General features: G+C 40.4%; 1 protein-coding gene across 2 annotated transcripts in view; it reads left to right on the top strand.

The window, feature by feature from the left end:
- LOC306969956 (beta-2 adrenergic receptor-like) overlaps positions 1-19,345 on the top strand; it is a 77,402-nt gene extending 58,057 nt beyond the window's left edge. Inside the window, exons 1-4 of one of the 2 annotated variants that reach the window (XM_079565754.1) lie at positions 9,059-9,142; positions 14,559-14,691; positions 15,530-15,821; positions 18,093-19,345. In XM_079565754.1, coding sequence (XP_079421880.1) covers positions 14,571-14,691; positions 15,530-15,821; positions 18,093-19,026 — 1,347 coding nt within the window. In that variant the 5' untranslated portion in view covers positions 9,059-9,142; positions 14,559-14,570 and the 3' untranslated portion in view covers positions 19,027-19,345. Of the gene's footprint in view, positions 1-9,058; positions 9,143-14,558; positions 14,692-15,529; positions 15,822-18,092 lie in introns of those variants that run through there. The other variant, XM_079565755.1, reaches the window with a different exon arrangement.
- Positions 19,346-22,137: the final 2,792 nt, after the last annotated feature.

The raw sequence follows: 22,137 nt of genomic DNA, 5'->3' as shown, positions 1-22,137 counted from the left end.
ATATGCTTTGACTTGACTGACAGGACGGCAAACAGCACGAGCATCATGTGGGTGCAGTCATTTGGATTTTGGCAAGAAAAAGAGGCATATTCATATTCCATTTATCCACTCAGACATTTATGTAATTAGAAAATAACAGTACTTACTGTTCAAAGAGTCTCCTGTCTGTCTAAGTACGGCATAAACACAGTAAAGAGGACTAGCATTAGGGCACATATGCAGATGTCTTTCCAGCAGACTGAAAATTGAGAAGCATTTTGAGAATACGGGAATTTTCTCTATGCCCAGTGACAAAAAAGTAATTGTCGCAACTGTATTTTTAGAATTTGGTAATATTTTCATGTCTACAATTAAATCTGTTTATTGTTATCTACAATACATACTGGCTTTACTCACCATTATTTACTGTAGCTGTTCAACCATGATCACCCAGAACTGCAAGCTGAATTGTAATGAGATCTGAATATTCAGTCTTGCAAAAGTCCATTCTGAACCGCTCAAGCTGAAACGCTTCTCCGCAAATCCACTGGTGGCTCGGGTCAATCATGTAGCAGTTTTGCCATGAATGGGTGGATTATTAATTACAGCGTCTGCCACATCTTGCAACGCACTTCACAAATACTTAATGCTGCCATTCCAGATTCATGCTACAGTGCTAATGTTTTTTGCACTGAAATATATGTAGCTTTGCCAGGTTACAACCATCCTCCAAGAGGCATCTACAGGTTAGTATCATATAAGCCTATAAAGCTGCATGCTCTCACTGGCTAACTGTTACAATGACATGTCAGCAATGAATCTGCAAAGCATATTTCATTGTATAAAATGCTGCAGATATTTAGTAATACTAATAATCATAATAATAACAATAAACATGGATTTGCCACAAGCTTAATGTCATCTTATTGCCTTGTTTTAATGTCAAGATTGTAAAAACTCAATCGACATCATTATCCCTGATGGGCATATTTTCCAATTGAAATGTCAAATACTTGAATGATATTTTACTGAGATTTTTTGGTGTCTTAAATCTCTCGTTTTATGCCTCAAACCCCATTAGCCCTTTTCCGCTCATATTAAAACAAACAAATTAGCAAAACAAATGTGTTGTGTTTCAAAGCAAAGAGAGTGTTGTTTTATGTCCTGAGAAAACCCTGCAGACTGGCTCCTAATGAAAGAGATCAGTGCTCTCTATCAAACACTGGTACAAAGTGTAGTGTGATCCCTGTATGATCCCTGTATTTTAGTTTTTTGTAACCTCTCAGTTGTACAGAATTGTCGCCTTTTGTCGGTGAATACTTGTCTTTTAGCAGTAGGTTGAACGTACTGTATGCACATATCAAGTAGGGAGGAGCTTGCCTTAATGGTACCAATCATGATTCAGGTTTTTTTTTTCACAACAACGTATTCTTTTAACCTTTCTCAAACCATTCCTTCATCTTTGACCTCACTGTTGTCAAAGATGTGGTTGATGACTTTGAGCCCCTATAGAGTTCTCTCTCTGTCGTGTTGGTGCAGCTTCTTGTGCAGTGGCTGTTTAGTTTGCTGAGTATAACACTCTTTGCGTGCTGCTACTCTGCGAAATGCAAACCACATTCCCCCCCCCCCCCCCCCCCCCCCCTACATTTGTGTACATTATTATTATTATTATTTTTTTTACCAAGGTTTTTTTCACTCATTAATTGTCCGTGATAGTAAATACTACGCTGGAGATCTTTTTTTCTCACTCAAACTTGGCTGTAAATACTGTTGAAGTGGCGCCAGCCTGCAGTTAGCTTTGCCCATTAGCTTCTTCTTCATGATTCCATTAGTGTGTATTGGTGGCTCCGACCCGATGGCAGCCAAGTTGCAATTATGGTCTTCTGGTCAGAGACACCCGGGGGAGATGAAAGACTCCCCAGTCATCCCATTAACACTTGTATTACCCCCAGAGGGACAACGGAAAGGATATATTAAGGTAAACAAGTTACCTAGTACTGCTTTAAGTTTAAGTAAGCAGCAAATATGTTATTGGTTGTTGTTTCATGGTTGTTTTATGGGTTGGTAGTTGACTGAAACACAATGGGGGGAGAAGCTGAAAGAGCTTTAGACATATTAATGACATAACTGCGCACATTATGTAATTTTTGTGTAATGGGTGACAAAAAGCAGGTTTGACACATAAACTTTGCGTAATATCTGAAATGAAACCTCTTTGCATTAGGGAGTACAGCTGACGTCAAAGCTTTAATGATTTAAGGGCAACAACACCCACAAGAATCTGTGAGAACAATGGCCTTCTATTACTCAGCCTTATCTGTATTATACATTATATAGTTTGGTTTGATTTATCCGGCCTGCAGTAATTATAGCTTTAGCGCACTAGTTATCTGTAATCCCTCATAACATGACATGCATAAAACAAGAACTCCTTACCTATTAATCATTTCGTATCAAAGGTCATCAGAGATATTCCTGTTTGCTCAAGCTGAATCCTTGGAAAAGTTCACGATAGAATAGACCTAACAGTGTCCAGCCACTCGCTCTCTTACGTCAGTCTTCTGCCCCCCCAGTTGCTGCCTGCAGAGATTTGAACAGGTTGTTAGGCAATTTGACGTGGCACAAAGGGCAGATCTCCGCAGGTTTTCCCACCAGGACATTTATAAACACTGCCAAATGGCCTTTTCTGTTTCGCAGTGTCAAAGTGATGATCACAATATTACCTATTCGAGAAGGAGGGGGCAGTATGGCAAAACACATACATCGTGATTTCAATTTGATTTGAATTCACAAACACTTTTGGCCTCATATAGCTTGAAAGGATCTTAGATATTATACACAAAAAAATACAGATGCACAGATGACAAAGCCAGCTGAACCCCACTATACCCACAGAGCATTCACAAACAATTCAGACTTTCATGGACGAATACAGCGAGCACAATCGATCTCAGCCGCAGTTTAAAACCCCATAATAGTGTAATCTGTGTCCATTGGCTGTATCTGTCCATCTGAAAAAAAGATAAGATGACAGATGAACAAAGAAATGTGCTCCCGGGTAAAAGCGGAGATGGCAGATGACACAGGGTCAGATGGGAGTGGTGACAGAGGAGCAGACAGGCAATCACAAATGAAAGCGCTTGTACTGTAGAAAGAAAAAAAAGTGCACTTGATAAGAGCTGCATATGCGGTGCAGAGGTGCTGATGGGATTTTTTTTCTTTTCGATTTTGTCTGTTGTTGATAGAGGAGAGCTCCCACACTTGCCTGCAGCAGTCTCCACCTGTGTCCAATAAGTGAAAAATGCTGTAGACAAACAAAGCAGAGAGCGGTTCGATGTGATCTACGTCTGTCACGGTGCAAGAGTTTTTTTTGTTTTTTTTTGTTACTGACGCTATGGGCTGTTTCATTTGTCAGAAGAGGTGTGGAGCTGCACCAGCAAACAGGGAATAAAATGAGGAAAAAGGAGCAATGGTGGTGAGCGTTTTCTCTGGACATTGTGTTGGACAATGGGTACCAGTTTCTGTATGGAAAGAGGCTATATTATGCTAAATGACTTTAATCAGGTGTCATCATTACAGTCTATATCTAAAGTGCAAGTAGTGGTATTTTCGAGGCATACATTATTCTAAGTTAGACTAGAAAAATGCCATGGTCAAAGAGAAGCAAAGCAGTTTTTAAAGCCTGAATAAAGCTTAACATAAGATCTTAAAAGCTCTGTTGAACTAACAAGGGTGTGGCAACAGAGATAGCAGAAACTTGGTGTTACTTGTACAGGACGTGGTGATGTCATATTTGTAGGGAAGTTTGTCTTCTCATTTTGACCCATCCTTTAAACGTCCTTTTTACATCAGTGTTTCCCAACCAGGGGTATAGGGAGCCCTGGGGGTACTTGAGCATTTCGCAGGGGGAATCATTTCAGATTAAACAATAAAGTGAAATTTCAAAAGTTCTTTCAAGGCAAAGTTAGTTTTAATGATGTTTTTCAGTAAGAGGTTTGAATTTGAGTGGATTTGTCCCTTATTTTGAACACATTCAATTACTATTACATACAGACTAATCTTAGTTTAGTTGGTCACAATGTAATGACATTGGTAAGATCCTCAAGGTAAAGGGTACTCAGCGTATAAAGGAAAAGTAGTAAAAGCAGATGTAGCCTTTTTTCAGCATGTAAAAAAAAGAAAAGAAAAACGCAGCAGACTCATGCTGGCTGACTTTTTAGAGCAGTACAGTCATACAGTATCAGTAACACGAGGAGGGCAACATTCTCCCTTCACAATTAAAGACATTTTGCCATAAAAGGAAAGATCAACAGTCATGTTGGTGTCAGCTGATCAGAGCGTATCACATTTGCTTCCCAACCAGTACTCAGGCATTCTGCCATTTTAGCCTCAGGCCGCCAAATTTGTTTGTCCCATCTCTTCCACAAAGTGAGGCCAATTTAGTGACCTCACTCGTTTTGGTCGCCTGCCCACTTGACATAAAGGTTACTTGTGTTTTGTTCTGTTTTCTTTTTCAGTTTATGTTTTGATTATTTATTTATTTTCTATAATGTTTTTCATAATTACATCATGTTCAAGCGTATTTATCAAGATGCTTCAACATTGCAATTTAGATCTTGTGTTGGAAGAGATCCATTAAAATAAGTATTTCTTTTTCTATTCATTATTTACATGAGTGCATTCTTAGTCAAAATAAGCTGCAAATAATCAAGTGAAATGTTACTTTGATGCTGTTGAAACAGAACAGTGATGTCCGGGAAGGAAAAGCCTCAGTGCAAACCTCTGGACACGAGTGGAGTAAAGGAAACAGTGCAGTGTGACTCTTTGGAATAGATTATATAGACACTAAAACAGGATGCAGCCAGACCCCCACTGAAACACAACACAGCTGAAGTATGTTTATGTATTTGACATAAGGGACATGCATTTATGTGTCCTATAGATAAAGCTATTAAACGTATTTGTGCAGTTTGTTTTTATAGGAGCAAAGATAACAAACGGCTCAGAGAAAAAAAACAGAATTTGTACATTTTCTGTTTTATCTGTGACACTCTTCAGACTAGACGGACCATGAGAGGTTTTCGGCACAACTTCCATCAACGAAGATAAGGAACGTAACCAGAAATTAACCCCATGAAAGGGAGAAAAATGTGTTTGAGTAATGGCTCAGACCGAACTCAACCTGAAAGTGTGTGGTGCTGTTTGATAAGGTGATTGCTACGTTTTCAAGCATGTATAAATAAAAGCGGTGTGGCAACTTGGCAGTTCCACAGAAAGACCCATTTATTTCACTGTTGAATCACCGTTTGAGCCTGTGCAGCACAAAATATAAACATTCAACGCAATCCTTAAAGTAATGCACGGCATTGCACGCACGCAACAAGTACATTATTTTTGATTCAAGTTTGGGTTGCTATAAAATCCATATGGACAGAATCTGACCATTTTGGGGTTTTAGAAACTCAATATTAAATCAGTATTGTTTTTTGGGGGTGTATTTACATAGGAATCCTGTTATCAGATCACAAACGCAAACCTGTGGCCAAGAATGTGCCCGAGGAGGTGTTTAAATGTTGTTCCTCGACAGAACACAGCGCTTCTTCAGTCCGGAGAACACCGCAGAGTCTCGCTCCATGCCAGGTCTGACTGACTGAAAGACAGCTTCTCTCTAAACAGTGTTAATATATTGTTTTTTTGTTTATGTTTTGTTGTTGTTTCTTAGCAGCGATTTAGAGCAATGCAGATTTAGATACACAGAACGGAACTGAATAATTACATGGAAGTCATGTAAGTTTGTAGTTTTTTAATGATGGGGCATAACAGGAAGATGCAGTGAGGAATGCAACAACAGAGAAGAGCTTTAACCAAATGTACTATCCCCAGAGGTAACATAGACAGACAGACAGACAGAGACAGAACTGAAATGAAAAAGTCTGCTTCCTCTGTTCTCTTTCTCACCTCGCCCGACAGCAGCGGTTTCCTGTCGGTGAAAATGTTTGTGGTGTTTTGGTAGCGCCCCGTTAGCTTGGCCCAAACTCCCATGTATCTCTTTAAAAGGCTGCCTATAGCTTTACTCTGAAATGCTGTTGATCTCTCTGTGGGGACTTGGTGGGCTGTGGGAGATTTGAGAGAAATTTCTGTCCATATAATGACAAGCAGATTGATGAAAAAAGATGAGAAGAGAGAGGGAGAAAGAGAGAGAGATGACAAGAGTTCCCACACAATTTTATTTGTTGACATCTGATGGAATTATTTTTGTTATCTTTATATGATAATGCAACTTTTGATATAATTTTAACATGCTACATTTATTTCATACATTTTTATTGGATGCACACTCAAGCCACACCCTGTGACGTATCGCTATTCTTTAAGTTTACCTCATGCAGTTAGCAGCATTGTGCGTTTGAAGAGAGAGTAGATATTACATTAGGCATAAATGAAAGCAGTATTAAGTAACTCATGCCCCTCGAGGCCATAAGCGGCACTGCAGGTGTCGTAGAATGTTGCGTTTTTTTAGTCGTTGATTATCCGTGAGAGTGAATACTACGCGGACAGAAAAGACAAAGGGAGAGAGAGATATTGTACATCCAATTACACAATGGAGATCATTTTTTTCACTCAAACTTGGCTGTAAATACTGTTTAAGTGGCGCTAGCCCGAAGTTAGCTTTGCCCGTTAGCCTGCTAGCTTCTTCGAGTGTGTATTGGTGACTCTGACCCAGTGGCAGCGAAGTTGCAATTGTGGTTTTCTGGCCAGAGACACCAGGGGGAGATGAAAGACCCTCCAATCATCCCATTAACACTTGTATTACCCCCTTTATTAAGGTAAACAAGTATTACTTAGTACTGCTTTAACACTTTTTGTTGATTTCATTAAAACACAAGTGCTGCAGCCATGACATTTATGATTTCGGACAATAAAAGCATGTATGAACACAGTGGCTGGGAGGGTTCTCGCCTCACAGTGTGAAGGCTCTGTGTTTGATTCTTGTGTTGTACTTCCCACATCACCCTCATAAACATTTGGCCAGTCCTCCAGCCTTTCTCTTGGCTCAAGATCTGGAGAGCGGTCCCTGGGCGCTGCATGGTACTCACTCTGTGCCCCTGATTTTGCCCCAGTGCATTGTAGTATGGCTCGGAGCAAAGACGAAATTTCCACTGAAAAGCGCTTGACAGGAATACATGAGTAAATGTTTACTGCAGACAAACATGACACAGTGAGAATGATTAAGATTGAAGTACCCGTTGAGTGCATGCTACAAGTGTTCTTTCATATGCAAAAGTATGTCACCTCTTTGTTTGTTTACACTGTTTGAAGTCTCCACACGCTCCGCACGTACCACACAGCTTTCTCCATGTCATGAATGTAAATACCTGCATAACTCTCTCAGTGTCAGCAACAGACACACAGGTTTCCCGTTATCTGTTTTGGCATGACCGCAGAACGTACTTTTGACTGCAGCAAAGGAACAAGTGATCTTTCCGTGGTCAGTGTGAGAAGAAAGGTACAAGAGTCAACGGAGTAGCAATACAAGACAGTGAACAGTTATGTCACTTGTTCAACAAATTACTGTATTAGCCTATGTGTAAAAATAAATAAATAAATAAAATTCTATTTTAGTACTGATATGTATATTACTGTAGTGGCCAATGGTTCAAGGTGTACTCCCAAGTTACATAATTCTTCCATAATTACTGGCATAAGTCTTTGAACACAATAACTGGCATAAAACTTTTTAAACTCAATCAAATTTGTCAATTGTTACTAACTTCTTATATTTATACTAACTTCTTGCACTAGCTGTTATATAGATCAAGAGTGGTGATAAAGCGTGTGCACTGAACTACCCGAAGCACAAACTGATTGCACTTTGACAAAATGATGATAGCATCATTGTTGGAGAGTTAGAGTTATTGAATATGCAAATGTTGAGACATAATTTGCACTTACGCCTGGGGTAATAAAGGGGCTAATATGTTTTTCTTTTCAGCACAAATAGAGAGCTGCATGCAACAGATTAACTGTCGTCCACGCCACCTTCTTCAGTTTCGACCTGAAAAGATCAACACACCCAGGATTTCATTTTCTTTGAAACAATCCTCCTTCATAACATGCCGATGGTATTTGGCATAAATTATATCTACTGCATTATTTATGGAGAATAATATATTTAATTGGCCGTTCTAAATGTCAGAATGTGTTTGCTTAATTTTCATCCAGAACATTTTTAAAACATATTGGAATCTCAGAATTACAGTCTTTGAGTGGAAAGTCATTTACAAGTGACCCGTGTCTGTCTGGGTTTCCTCTGAGTGCTCCTTTCAGCCCAAAACATGCACAAGAGGATAATACAGCTGGCAACTCCTGACTAAGAGTTTGCTGCACTGACGGATACAGCAGCACTGATTTCCCTTACAATGGAGACACATTACAATGATATAATGATCTGTTAAACTTATCCTAGTTTCGGTGACTATACATATTGAGTCCCTCTGGAGACCTCAAAACGCCTTCACTCACTGACATTCTTTGATGTAGTCTCTGAAGGCCCTGCTTGTTTTTAAAGAAAACTATACACAACTTAAAACATGTGTGGCCTTTGTCTTTAGCTTGTTCAGGGTCAATCTCATGCACTTGCAAAAGAAGACAAATACTCTTTGCTTTGCCTGCTTTACTCTTTACTAAGCTTTCTGCTGCCTTAAGTGTTTTTATTTTCTTTCTTTTTTTCCCCTTAGCATTCGATACTAGATAAATGAACAAATACAAAAGTATCCTAATACTTACATTCAACTCTATGACATACATTTTAGTCTGTCCTCTATGCAGGGCTGATCATAACACACACCCCTGGTTCACTGCAGACACTTGCTCCTGTCCGAAAGCTGCTCCTCGGCCTCTGATTGGCCGCTGTGTCTGTGATGTCAGCGGGGTGAGTTGATAAAACGGAGGGGGGACTTTCTGGCGGCTTCAAAAGAGCGGAACGCGGCAGTTCACCGACACAGACGCACTGGCACAGTGCACGTGTGGCAGCGGGACGGAGGGGGGTCAGTGGAGAGCAAATAGGCTATAACAGAGAAGACGCAGCTGACAGATCTTTAATATGAGGCTAGTCCGGATTAAAGCGGAGTCTGTGGATTTGGCACGAGGGAAAACCTAACAGGTAGGAGAGTGGATCAAAACCTTGCAACAGCTTGTAAAATGTTTGAGTAACAATATAAACAATACAAAGTTAGGGTAGGATTTTTAATGACTCATTTTTATCAGAGGAGATACAACAATGATATCACACTTTTTAATACCTAGAACACATCACTTAACAGGAGAGTAATAGATGTTGTACACTTTGTTGATGGTTTATTATGTGTAAAATATAGTACAGCGTTCTGGGGATAAACAAGGGGAAATAAACTAATGAATAATGTATTGTACACTGTAATCCATACACATTTCCGAATGATTGTCACAATAATCATCCAATAACAACACATTTGTGTGTAACAAATGTATAGACTTAGAAAGCTGCATGAATAATACAAGTATCTTCAAGCGCCAAAGTAGCAAAGATTGAAAACAATCTTAAAAAAGAAAAGTACCATTGAAGCCTGACTTACTCATTGCCCATTGGTGCAGTATGGTGAAACACAACATTTATGGGAATATTACCTCTTGACAAGTAACATCCATATAACTATGTGAAATCACAAACATCATAACAAACCGGAGAAAACTATTGCTGTATGTCATTATAAAACAGTGAAAGGATGGTTCCATTTAAGATTATTAAAGATCATTTTGTTCCATGCAGGACACACTTGGAGGAACATAAGAATTATAGTCACTAATGTAAGACTGCACTTATCTTTCTAATAATTTCCATCTTGGCTTTTGATCTTGACTTTAATCTAAAAGCAGCCAATTTAAGCCACTCAGACCTGGACCAATCTAACAACGTGCCGCCCTCCGAACCAGCTTTCATCTCCTCTAGTTTGACTCTACGGCGACAGAGAAATTGTTTACGACCATTTTAGTACAAGCTCTTAACAAACTGCCCTCAGCTCTCCATCAGAATCAGGTCTTTGTTATGAGTATTTTACCCATGATGCTTTGGGCGGCCGTGAATTATGGTAATAGCGTCTGAGTAAGTGCACTGGTGGGTACAATGTTGGGACCCATTACCAAGAGATCTATCTATCTATCTATCTATCTATCTATCTATCTATCTATCTATCTATCTATCTATCTATCTATCTATCTATCTATCTATCTATCTATCTATCTATCTATCTATCTATCTATCTATCAATCTATCATCTATCTGTCCATCTGTCCATCTGTCCATCTGTCCATCTGTCCATCTGTCCGTCTGTCCGTCTGTCCGTCTGTCCGTCTGTCCGTCTGTCCGTCTGTCCGTCCGTCCGTCCGTCCGTCCGTCCGTCCGTCCGTCCGTCCGTCCGTCCGTCCGTCCGTCCGTCCGTCCGTCCGTCCGTCTGTCCGTCTGTCCGTCTGTCCGTCTGTCCGTCTGTCTGTCTGTCTGTCTGTCTGTCTGTCTGTCCGTCTGTCCGTCTGTCCGTCTGTCTGTCTGTCTGTCTATCTGTCTGTCTGTCTGTACATTTTTCACAGTTATTAAGTAGTGGGTGTATTAAGTCTGCGCACCAATGAGACCATGTTTTTGCATGTCGCACAGTAAACACTTTTCTACTTTTTGGCTAATATGCAAAGTCGTTGGTAAACAGCTCCTCCCAGTGCGGACAGTGTAGCGTTTGTCCCTGTACACAGTACCTGGATCTTTGTGTAGCTTTAAGACTGAATTTGTACAAGCACGGCACACAGCATAGGACCACTACAAGGGCAGCATCTGGGATGGTCACCTTAAGCATATGCTAATAGATGTGGAGGCAGGAGACCATTACATTACTGGCAGTTTATGGAAGCTCAGGAGGGTAAGCAGCTCAAGTGAAGCAAAGTAGCAAAGTGCACGTCACTAAAAACTGTGGAACAGTTGATTGGAACAGTTTTTGCCCAGAATATTTTAAAGAATCCGAATTGTGGATGACCAAAGTCAAACTAATGGGGATTGTTGGATCACTATACTTTAGGCCCTAAAGTATAGTGTCTGTGACAGCAGTAAACCCCATAACCCTAATGTTTAGGGAGGGTTTCTAGGTGTTCCCCCGTGAGAGATGTACCAATGGAGGGGCACTGGGCAGGCATTTGTCCAGGATACCTCCTGGATTTCTTCCAGTGAAGAGGCGGGGGGTCTCTAATATAGCAAGGGAACACCATGGCATTTATGTGTGGGTTAACTAACAGGAGGAAGTGACTAAGGGGACAGAAATAATTGACTGCAGGAATCACATAAGATAACATGATTAGATTGGTTTGTTATTTGCTGTTTACCATCTTAAACATCCTTTCATTCTAGGTACACTTCGTTTCTTTAGGGGAGTTGAAGGAAGGGCCTGTCTGTGTATGTGTGATCAAATTTAGTGATGATTTGAAAGAATTTTCCTGAATTATTATCATTAGTTCTATTACCTTGTGAATTACATTTAGCTGCATATTCTTTTATTACATTCATTGTGTCTTCTTGAGCTTGAACAGCTTTTGTTTGTTCCAACCTAGTGTATTTTAAAAAGAAACCAGAAAAAGTTTATTTAGCTGCATAGCTGCACTCTCCAAGACATAGTGTGTCTCAGAGACTGCACTTTGAAAAACTGTGCATGTGCATAAGAAAGAATTGAAGTTATATTCACACTGGCAACTGTGAAATTACCTTTTCCTGGTGCTTTGATCAAATCTGTTCTCTAAACACAGCTGCCATTCACTGCCTTCGAGGGAAATATGATGAAAGTCGTTTTATGTTAATGAGTTCACAGAAAACTCTTGGGAGATCCATCATCGGACTCTTGCACTTGACAAATTTAGTTTGACGACAGACTTAAATAAGTTATAGCTCTCCTGTAACTGTTGCTGCTACAGTTGTGGCTACCTTTATTGTCTCTTATTCACTCCAAGATTAAAGCTTTGTCTATGTATTTATATGAAAATGTTTTCTTTGCACCAAACTATTAAACCTAATGACATTTTTGTGCAGAACTATTACGTTTAAAAACTCTTTCTCACCCTCGTGTTGCTCAAAAACATATTAGGTTTAACTGAGATTTTGAACTTTAGTCCTAACATTTTCAAAAGGCCATGACAAACCATTTGTTCTGTTCAAAATACCGCTAATTTCTGTGCATTTATTTTATGGTTGGTATTGCCCTTATTTCATACTTAAATCCTGGTTTAAATGACATTACAAAAACATATTCTTGCATAATTACTTTAAAAATTGTCCAGCTCCTTTTTGTCCACTGCTCGTCAGCAAAATCGTTGTGTCCAATGACTAATGTGATTCATTTTGGTCTTTAATTTTTCCAAAGCTTGCCTTTAAGAAGCAAAAAAACACCTTGAGCAGAGTGTTTTTTGCCGTGGCACCTGTCAGAGCGGCGCTCCTGTCCCGATCTCTTTGGACAGGGCTTGAACGGGGTCCCAGAAGTGAACAGTGAGAGGCTTTGAGTACAGGGAAATGGCCTAAACACAAGTGAATCAATGTTGCTCTTCACCACGGGCTCAAAACGTGTTCTGACTGCATTGAAGAGCAGTTAACGTGCCAAGAAACTCAAGTACTTTATTTACATGTGTGCGAGGCTAAAGAAGCTGAAATCACAGCAATATTATGCATGAAGTTAAGTAGTAAAAAAAAAAAAAAGGAAAAGGAAAAAAGCAAGGATGTTGCATAGATTATGAATGTTGTTGACCTTAGATGAACCCTTGAGAGTTGCTGGTGCATCCTGAAGTCATCAAAACACAGGACAATTAAGGACAATATAGCTACTGTTACACAATTGACCGTTTCTGAAGAAAGATGGAGGAAATTCTCAGAAGGCCGCCAAGTTAAACCATACGAATGATAATGTATTGCAAAAATGAAAATGATCAGAAACTGAAATTGTTGTGATAACCTCAGTAGTCCTTCTGATGGTTTAACTAAAACAGACGTGTATTTCTGTATCGTGTTTTCCCCTTTGCTCAGTTTTCTGGATGTTGGCGTGTGGAATCAGCTGATCGTCATAACTGCTCTGACTGTGCAGTTTTATAACAATTGAGAAATTCAATTGTAAAATAGTTACTTTGGCTCACACCGGTTGTGACTCAGCATTCGCAGTTGTTCTGCTGCTGTTTACTTTTTTATATTAATTTGGATCATGCTACTTTTGCCATGCAGTAAATTCAACGTCTGATTCAAAACCACCACTACAACAACTACAGCTACTTATCAGCAGTAAACATTGCTAATTTCCCATTATCTTTGAACAACAGATCACTTAAAAGTGAATCAATGTTTGTGTTCCACCCCTGCCCTCGTGCCCCTCATTGTTTAACTCGTCTGAACTTTCACATTGTTTTGGTCTTGATCATCTTGTCCTGAAAACTGAGCTCCTGTGTTAGCACCCAGTAACAACAAGACTTTAGCAACTGCTGCTGATAAACGGGTCAATAACTCACAGACACTGTGTGTGCCAAGCATAGTTAACATTGAGTAATAATGTAATCGGTCTACGTCTTCTCTAGTTATACATGGAGCCTGAGCAAAAGCCTTGGCCGGCTCAGTCCAGCCCGGCATGGCGACGCAATTGCTGCCCAGGGTGTGAAGCTAATTTTATTTTTACGTATTGAGTCTTGACATGGAGACATATTGTACCAAAGACACTTTTAGCTGTAGAAGATGTTTCATGTGTAACATGAACCTACTCCTGCAGGGCAATCTGTTTGATAGTATTTATTGCCCCAACAGTTGCCCCAGTCACTGTGTTGTTGATAGTGTACAACATTCGGAATTCACTTGGCATGAACTAGATTAGGTGGCAAAGGGAGAATAACAAAATAGCATTTCTGTTGGTTAAAAATACGACACTAAGGGGGTCATTTATTCATACAGGTGCTAAATAGCAAGTGCAAGCAGGAACATAACTTATAGCTAATTGTGGCCGTTTTGCACCTAATTTACCTTTTGAAATTGCCTGAATTACAGTTTTAGGACCCCAAATCTGATATGTTAATTTGGGTATCCTGCTTGAGTTAAAAATGCCTAAAAGCCTCTGCAGCTGCTCCAACTTTAAACCAAATCATGCAACTTCAAAATGCACTTCAATACAAGCAGTGATATTAAAACTTATGAAGTAATCGATTAACATAGACATGACCTCTTGTGTGCAGTCTGTAGAAGCATCTGTCTCTTGCAGCAGGAGGTTGCCCTTAACACCTGTATTTATCTCATTCTTCACAGATTAAAGTGTGTCTCATTTAAAATAACACGAGGAGCCCAGATTTACTGCGCTCCCTGAACTGCGGGTCGGCTCAGAAGGGAGTGAAGACAAAATATGAGCCTGTCCGAGACCACAGCTAAACATTTAGTCTGTCTTGTCAAGTTAATCTGCGCACACAAAGCATCCCCGCATTCCTGACATAAAAGTTAGAACTAAAAGCCTTGTATTTTCTAGTCCCTAATGTGCAATGTTGTATTTTCGCAGACGCAGTGGACAATGAATCAGGACGTGAGGGGCTTGAACACCTCCTCCGTCCCGGGGGCTACGGAGTACAGCGATGCAGAGCTGGTGCTGCTGGGAGTGGCTATGGCCGTGCTGGTGGTGGCCATAGTGTTTGGTGAGTTTTATCATGTGGTACAGTCGATTGTAAGTGAACGGCTTTCATGAATAAGTGTATATATGCAGCAGGGATACTGCGGATACTGCGGATGAGTCGTGTCTTTAAACTTTGATAATAATTGGGGAATTTGCTTCCAAAGCGTCAGGCTTGTGGGTACTGTTTCACTCCATACTTAAAGCTTTATCTTTTTAATCAGTGAAAAATAGAGCCAACTCATTTTACAGGGAAACATGAACTTTTAGGTTAGAAAATATTACTATAAACTGACATATAAACAGTTTTGGCAGGCTACAGTGGTGCATTTTTGACATGGCAACGTGGGGTCTCTGCTGTGCTCTAGTACAAAGTCTGAACATCATTTTATCATTATTTTTCTCACTTTAAAACACATCAATTGATATGATTTTATTGCCTATTAACTCTTGTATTTAATTAAGGACTAAACACACTTGGCCTTTGACTGAAACAGGCCTGAAGGCTTTCGAAGTCGATAGCAATTGTACAACTCAAAGAGGTCGTTAGCCTTCTTAGAAAGGTCTTCTTCACCGAAAACTATTTTAAATGTTGCTTTTAACAACATGTAGTTAACTGAACCTGACCTTTGCCTGTCCCACCTGGAGTAGCACATTGCCAAAATGTGTTGCCTGCCTCACTCACAGTCAAGCTCTTTCATCAAACAAGAGCAGATGCTTTGTAAATATTTTATAAACATTGAAGTTATAGTCAACCCCCAAGAGTGCATCCTACAAACATTACCTTAAAATAAATTCTGTAAGCTTATTACCCATGTACTTGAGTAAATAAAACCACTCATTCTACCCTCTCCGTTTCCTAGGTAACATACTTGTGATCACGGCCATCCTGCGTTTCCGACGCCTGCAGACCATCACAAACATGTTCATCGCCTCGTTGGCCGTGGCGGACCTCATCATGGGTGTCGTCGTGGTCCCGTTCGGTTCCACACACATCCTCCTGGGTGCGTGGCAGTTCGGAAACTTCATGTGTGACTTCTGGACGGCCACCGACGTCCTGTGTGTTACAGCGAGCATTGAGACCTTGTGCGTGATCGCCCTGGACCGCTACCTGGCCATCATCTCCCCGCTCAGATACCCCTCACTGCTCACCAGGTATGGCCACTGTCCTGGGACGATAGACGGGGCTTTATCCGTGGACACAAAGGCGCCAGTCAGGAGTGCAGTTTAAAAAAAAAAAAGTTGAATTAGGATTGGGCGTTTTCATACCTGAGGTGACTTTGATGCTTTTGAAATCAGAGTGGCCAAAATCTAAAGTACATAGGTACAGCTACTTCCGAATATAGTCTTAATACTGGTCATATGAATAACTCTGACATGACCACAATTATTAGCCCACATCTCTTACATTGTACAGTTTAAATCTCAAGGCACAATAGACTGAATCTTCCATAGGTATTCAGGGCCAAAATAATGGGATGGGTTCAAATCACCTGTCATGACTTCATTCACTGTGGTCTGTGCCCAGAGGTGCCAAAAGCTGGAAACTATTCAGCTCCATCCAAAGCTGTTCGCCTGCATCCAGTTAAGTCTGACTTTGAAATGAGCTAACCTTTAGAAGAGGGTGAGAACACACTCGCCCCAGCCAACAGCGAACAAATTAGGTTAAGCCGTTTTATTTTCTCCGGTTCACTGAGGTAGTTGTGGTAAATGTTGCCATTAAGCACTTTCCACAAACACATTACATGGACTTGAAGCATCAAATACACAAGACAGAAAACAAACAAGCCTTCAGGGTTTTCTTTTTAATGTAATGAATTTGTCATAGTGTAACATGATTATTAATTCAATTAAAACGTGGGGTTAAAGCTGTGGCACATATGCTGGGCACTGTGCCAGACTCCCAAAGCTGCGACAGTTTGTGATTATCTGTTTGCTCCTCCTTCCACACTATGACGTTCTGTCCAATAAAGCCAGCGGACTAAAAGAGAATCTTAAAAAATAGATGGTGATGGTCATTTTGTGGTTATTTGCTGCTTGTGTACATTGCATAGTAAAATAAATGTGTGTATATATATAGTAATAGGTTTGCTATTTTCAAGACGGCTTTCAAGTTCAACTGAGGTAGTTCAAACATACTGTATCTGCTCTGCTGCTGATAAACATACACAGCACACTGACAGAGCGACGATAAGTCATACAGGCTTTCCTTTTTAGGTGCCACTTCCAGCTTAAATAATTATGGCTTTATCCAGTTAAAAAGAAAAATGACTCATAATTTCACAAAGAGAGGCAAACCTGTGTTGCTAAACCACTGGGTAAAACCACTTCTCCAGGCGATCTATTATCGTAGTTTTGTCTAAATGTGAAGAGATATTTCCTCGTGAGACTTCGAGCCTTTGTACTGCAGCACTATCAACAACATAAACATAATGAACTCAGCTGCAACGGGAAGGGCCCTGTTCAGTCATTTCCACCGCGGGGCGTATGTTTACAAAACCCGGAGTCAATCCCGACACGGAGTACGTTTTTAACAGGAAATCACAATCAACCCAATTTAAAATAACTGTTCGTGTGCTTAGTAAATGACAGTGGCATACAATAATGTGGTTGATGTCATATTTTGAGATCAGTCATAGTGCTATATAATAAAAACGGAGTTGACAAATACAACAAAGTAAGAAACATTATGGCATACAGCAAGTTTGTTTGTCCATTTTGCCTGGCTCTGTAGCACACTGAGTAGTTAGCACTCTCACTTCACAGCAACAAAGTCCTGGGTTAAATTCTGAATAATGTGGGATCTTTGTACAGTATGTGGAGTTTGCATGTATTCCCTAAGTCTGGTGTTTTGCATTCAGTGCTCCGATTATGCCAATCAACGGAAACCATGCTCAGCCCCTTCCTGGCCATCTTGACAATAATTGTGGGAGCTCCTGCAGCTGACAGCTTTACTTGAAGCAGTGAAGGAAGGATCAAATGGAGATTTCATGTTTCCCTACTGATCAATGAAGTGTACTACAAAGCATAAACCATACACGAGACATGTCATGCAAAACTACAAAAAAAACAAAAACTACAAAAATATTGTATCACACACAAAACTGTCTTCCACAGTTTTGAAAGCCACAATCCAACACCGGAGCTGTATAGCGTGCCATTAGATGGAAGTGAAAGTTTGTTTTCACAGTTTTATAACATGTCATTCCTACTGCTGCCTGTAGAGGGCACCTCAGGCCAATTAGAAATCCTGAACCGCACAGTGCCTCACTTCTGACTGTAAACTGATTATACATCAACATAATGTCATACTGAAAGCCTCAATTATGCATGATGTGTCACTTCAGTCCTCGGTGATGCTACATACACGGTCTGTAAGTTTGTTGCTCTGATCTGTTTCTAACCTTGGTCTTCGTCTTCCTGCAGGGGCCGTGCGTTTGCGGTCATCCTGGCTGTGTGGATCATAGCTTCACTCATCTCCTTCCTGCCAATCCATCTCAAACTGTGGGTCTCCAGCGACGCCGAGGCCACCGAGTGCTTAAACAACGCCTCCTGCTGCGACTTCAACACCAACGCGGCGTACGCCGTCTCCTCCTCCATCATCTCCTTCTACCTGCCGCTCGTTGTGATGATCTTCCTCTACTCACGAGTTTTCCAAGAGGCGCAGAAGCAACTGGAGAAGATCAGAGGGCGGGAGCGACACTTGATCAAGTTGAACATTTCCTCGGCTTATTTGCAAGAAAGCCCATCGGAAATACTGAGGAGGAATGCGTCGGACGATAGGCTGAACTTGTCCAAAGCAGAAAACGGGAAACCACGAACAGAGAAGCAGAGACGGCTTAAGTTTTGCCTGAAGGAGCAGAAGGCCGTCAAAACGCTCGGGATTATCATGGGGACGTTCACTCTTTGCTGGTTGCCATTTTTTATCCTCAACATTTTATTGACTTTCATAGACCTTGGTGATGTCAAGCTTTTATTTCGACTTTTGAACTGGCTCGGATACTCAAACTCTGCTTTCAATCCACTAATTTACTGCCGAAGCCCTGACTTTAGGTATGCCTTCCAGGAGATACTTTGCTTGAGAAACTGCACAGAAAAATTAAGATTCAAAAAGGCTTGGGGCTGCTGTAAGGACGGATACCCCAAACCACAATGCAGGACAAATGTGAGCAAAGCTAAAGGACTTGGTGAGCAGAATATGGAGTGGCAGGGCAGCGTGGACAGCTCTCTGCGGGACAGTCCCATGACGATGCGGTCGCCAACAGCGCTGGCTGAACAGGCTTTAGAGGTAGGGCCGGGTTTGTTGTCTACAAATTCAGCCAATGGAAGCTGCAAGGAAAGTCTAGCCTCTATCGTATAGACAACGTGTTTACAGACTCCACAATGAAAATTAATCTGCATCATAAGGTCACAGAGATGGTGAAATGATTTAGTTATGTGTTTAGGGAAAAGGTTAATAGATTTGTTGAACTTCTACTTGGAGTCTTTAAAATGTGAACCAGGGGTAATTGGGTCGGGTTATAAACCTTCAGCTACAAACAAGATTTCTGAATTTGCTCCTCATATTATACAAATTATAATTGTATTTCCACATTAATCATAAACTTTTGGGTACCTGATTTTACCAGCCGTGAAAGGAGTGGGTTGGAGCTTTCTGATTGGTTTAAGACATAGAATATGATACAATCAAGTCTTAGATTAAATGTCTTTGATACAGAGGTGTGTCTTTATTGATGTCAAATGTCTTTACACAAAGATTTTCTTTTTACCCAGTTACACTTGAATTTAACATTTTTCACTAATTATCCAGATGTTTAGACAGACATCCGCCACATGTGCAGGGCAGTTGTATTGAAATTCACTCTAGGCTTGGCTTGCTGAGCATTAGACACGTCAATGTGACCTCCAGCTCCATTATCACAGACTGAAGACTCCATTATCTGAGTGAGAGGTGATGTAGTGCAGGTCACACCCCAGAGGTCAAAGAGGACGCTATGTTACATCTCCTGGTGACATGGGGTCCATGGATGAGCTTGATAGCAAATCATTATCTGTGCATTCTCCTGCTCTAGTTTGGGTTCGCCGATTCAATTTCTTTATTGATCTTTAATGAATGAAATAAGACGCACAATACTACTATGAATGTAATAAGATGCACAATACTATTCACCTTATTCCAGAAGTGTGCGCGGGCGCCGCCATGAATTGTGTCCACCCCTTCACTCCTATTAGTTTACATAGAGCTGGAGAAGTCAAGAGAAAATCAGTTTGGCCGCACAGAGAAACGGTGCAGTGTTGACTTGTTGGTACAGATCTATCTACTACATTTACTAAAAATCAGATTTTAGCGGCGAAGTGTCAATACAATGGAAGTGCCGATCCGTGGCAGAAAGAGGCAAAAGTGGGCGGGGTGGAATAAAGTGAATACTAGTCTATATAAGGAATTCAACTTTCATGTCTTGTTATTTATGGGTAAACATGCTTTTATGCGTTAAGCCCAATGGTACTGGGCTCTTCTTCAGTTTGAGACTCTATAGGTTTGCCTTCCCCATTGTGACAGCTCTACTTTGATGAAAGGCATATACAGGAAGCCTAAAAGAATTTGTAATATCTGCATGCTCTGTAAAGAATCAGCCATCAAATACATGTTTTAAGACTTAAAAGATGCATTATGGAACTTTTCATGTGGGGAAAAAAATACTTGAGTCTTTACTTTCCATTACAGTTGCCTCAATGCTTCAGGATGAATTGTTTTGTACTGTATTTTCTAGACTATAAGTCACACTTTTTTTCATTGTTTGGCTGGGGGTGCGACTTATACTCAGGTGTGACTTATATATCAACATTTATCATTTCACATGTTATATTAGGGCACTGTAGGCTTGTGTACCAGCATCTGCTACTCCTGTACCACTGAAAATGAAAAAAATGGTAATTGAGCAGCAGAAAAAAAAACTTGCGAGGGACTGGTGAAAAGCGGAGGTTGCTTTTACTGCGATGGACAAAAGAAAAAAAGTGTTGAATGAGTTCGCAATTGGGTGTTTGAACAACGTGATGCCGGGAGAGGCTTGTCAATGGTAGTGCAGTTACGCCTCCATGCCCAGGTAGTTTTTCAAGGCTGGTGCGACTAATGCTCCGGAGCGACTTATGTATGTTTTTTCTTCTTCATTATGCATTTTTTGGCTGGTGCGACTTATACTCCAGAGCGACATAGTCTGGAAAATAAAGTAGGTTTTCTGGTGAGAGGGTCCATCAGGGTGAAAACCTACCAGCAACCCTAAAAAGAATTGATCCTGGAGCATCATGGAGGCCACTGGAATGAAAAGTAAAGGCACCATTGTAACCACCCATACAGTTCCTGTCACTAGAAGGTCAAAAAATGCACTAATGAAAAGCTTTATTTTCTCACATAAAAAGTATCCCAATGCACCTTAAAGAGCTCATATACATCTAACACAGCCTAGTTATTGTTAAATGTGTAATGTTATGAACGTCAACGAAGTACATACGGTGATGTCAAAAAAAAAAATACACCTAAAAATGAGAAACCTGTACCAGTTTACACATGTGGGGTATTTAGCACAACTTCAAATCATGTATTCCAATTGTATATTGTAAAAAAAAAAAAAAAAAAAAAAGCCTCTCAGTCACTAGTCTAGAGCCATTTTGTGCAAATATGTGATTTCCTACCTCTGTTCAGTGATTGTCATCTCACTTCTGTAAATATTTATGTGGTGAATATTAAATGTGTCTTGATTGTGTCTTGAAATCTGTTGTTTGATTTTATAATCGGTTTGCAACATAAAGTCATTGAGGACACACAGTACTCATCAATACAAAAGAAATACAGGAACAGAGAAGGGGAAAACACACAGGTTTTTCAGCAATGGTTGCTGCTGTGCCCTTGAGCAAGATGCTTCACCCACCAGGCCTGTCAGTAAGTGAAACAACCGTTATATGGTAGGTTATATAGGTTGCGGCCTTGGAAGAGAGAATGCACATAATACCACTGCTGTCATTAAAGAGTAATCTACAACAATACTTAAGCAATGTGCTCAAATATGAATGCAAGAGGAAGCTATATAATTACTACATGCAGAATACCCATTATATTTAGTTATATATTTAGTTGTTTGGTATGAGTGGAAGTCCTGAGGCCATTTGGCATCAAGTAAACACAGTCAGGCCTCATGCTACCCGGCTGACACACGGGGGCTGAAGCTTATGAATCATTTATTTATCAAAACATAATTACACAAAAACGCCAGCAAGATTCCTTTTGAGCCTGTAGCAATATGTTAAACGATCTCTTTGTGGAGAAAAAAAGTCGAATGCCGTGACTGCAACGTGATTTTTCTTTTTTTTAAGGACAACACTTTCTTTAAAGGTAAAAATAGGTTACATTGTACTTATTAACATTGAGGTGTTTTACGTATACTTCCCATTTTATGAAAGACATTGTGGATATCTG

Source organism: Gobius niger, assembly GCF_951799975.1.
Source record: "Gobius niger genome assembly, chromosome: 11".
NCBI lineage: Eukaryota > Metazoa > Chordata > Actinopteri > Gobiiformes > Gobiidae > Gobius > Gobius niger.
This window is presented reverse-complemented; position numbering and strand designations above follow the sequence as displayed.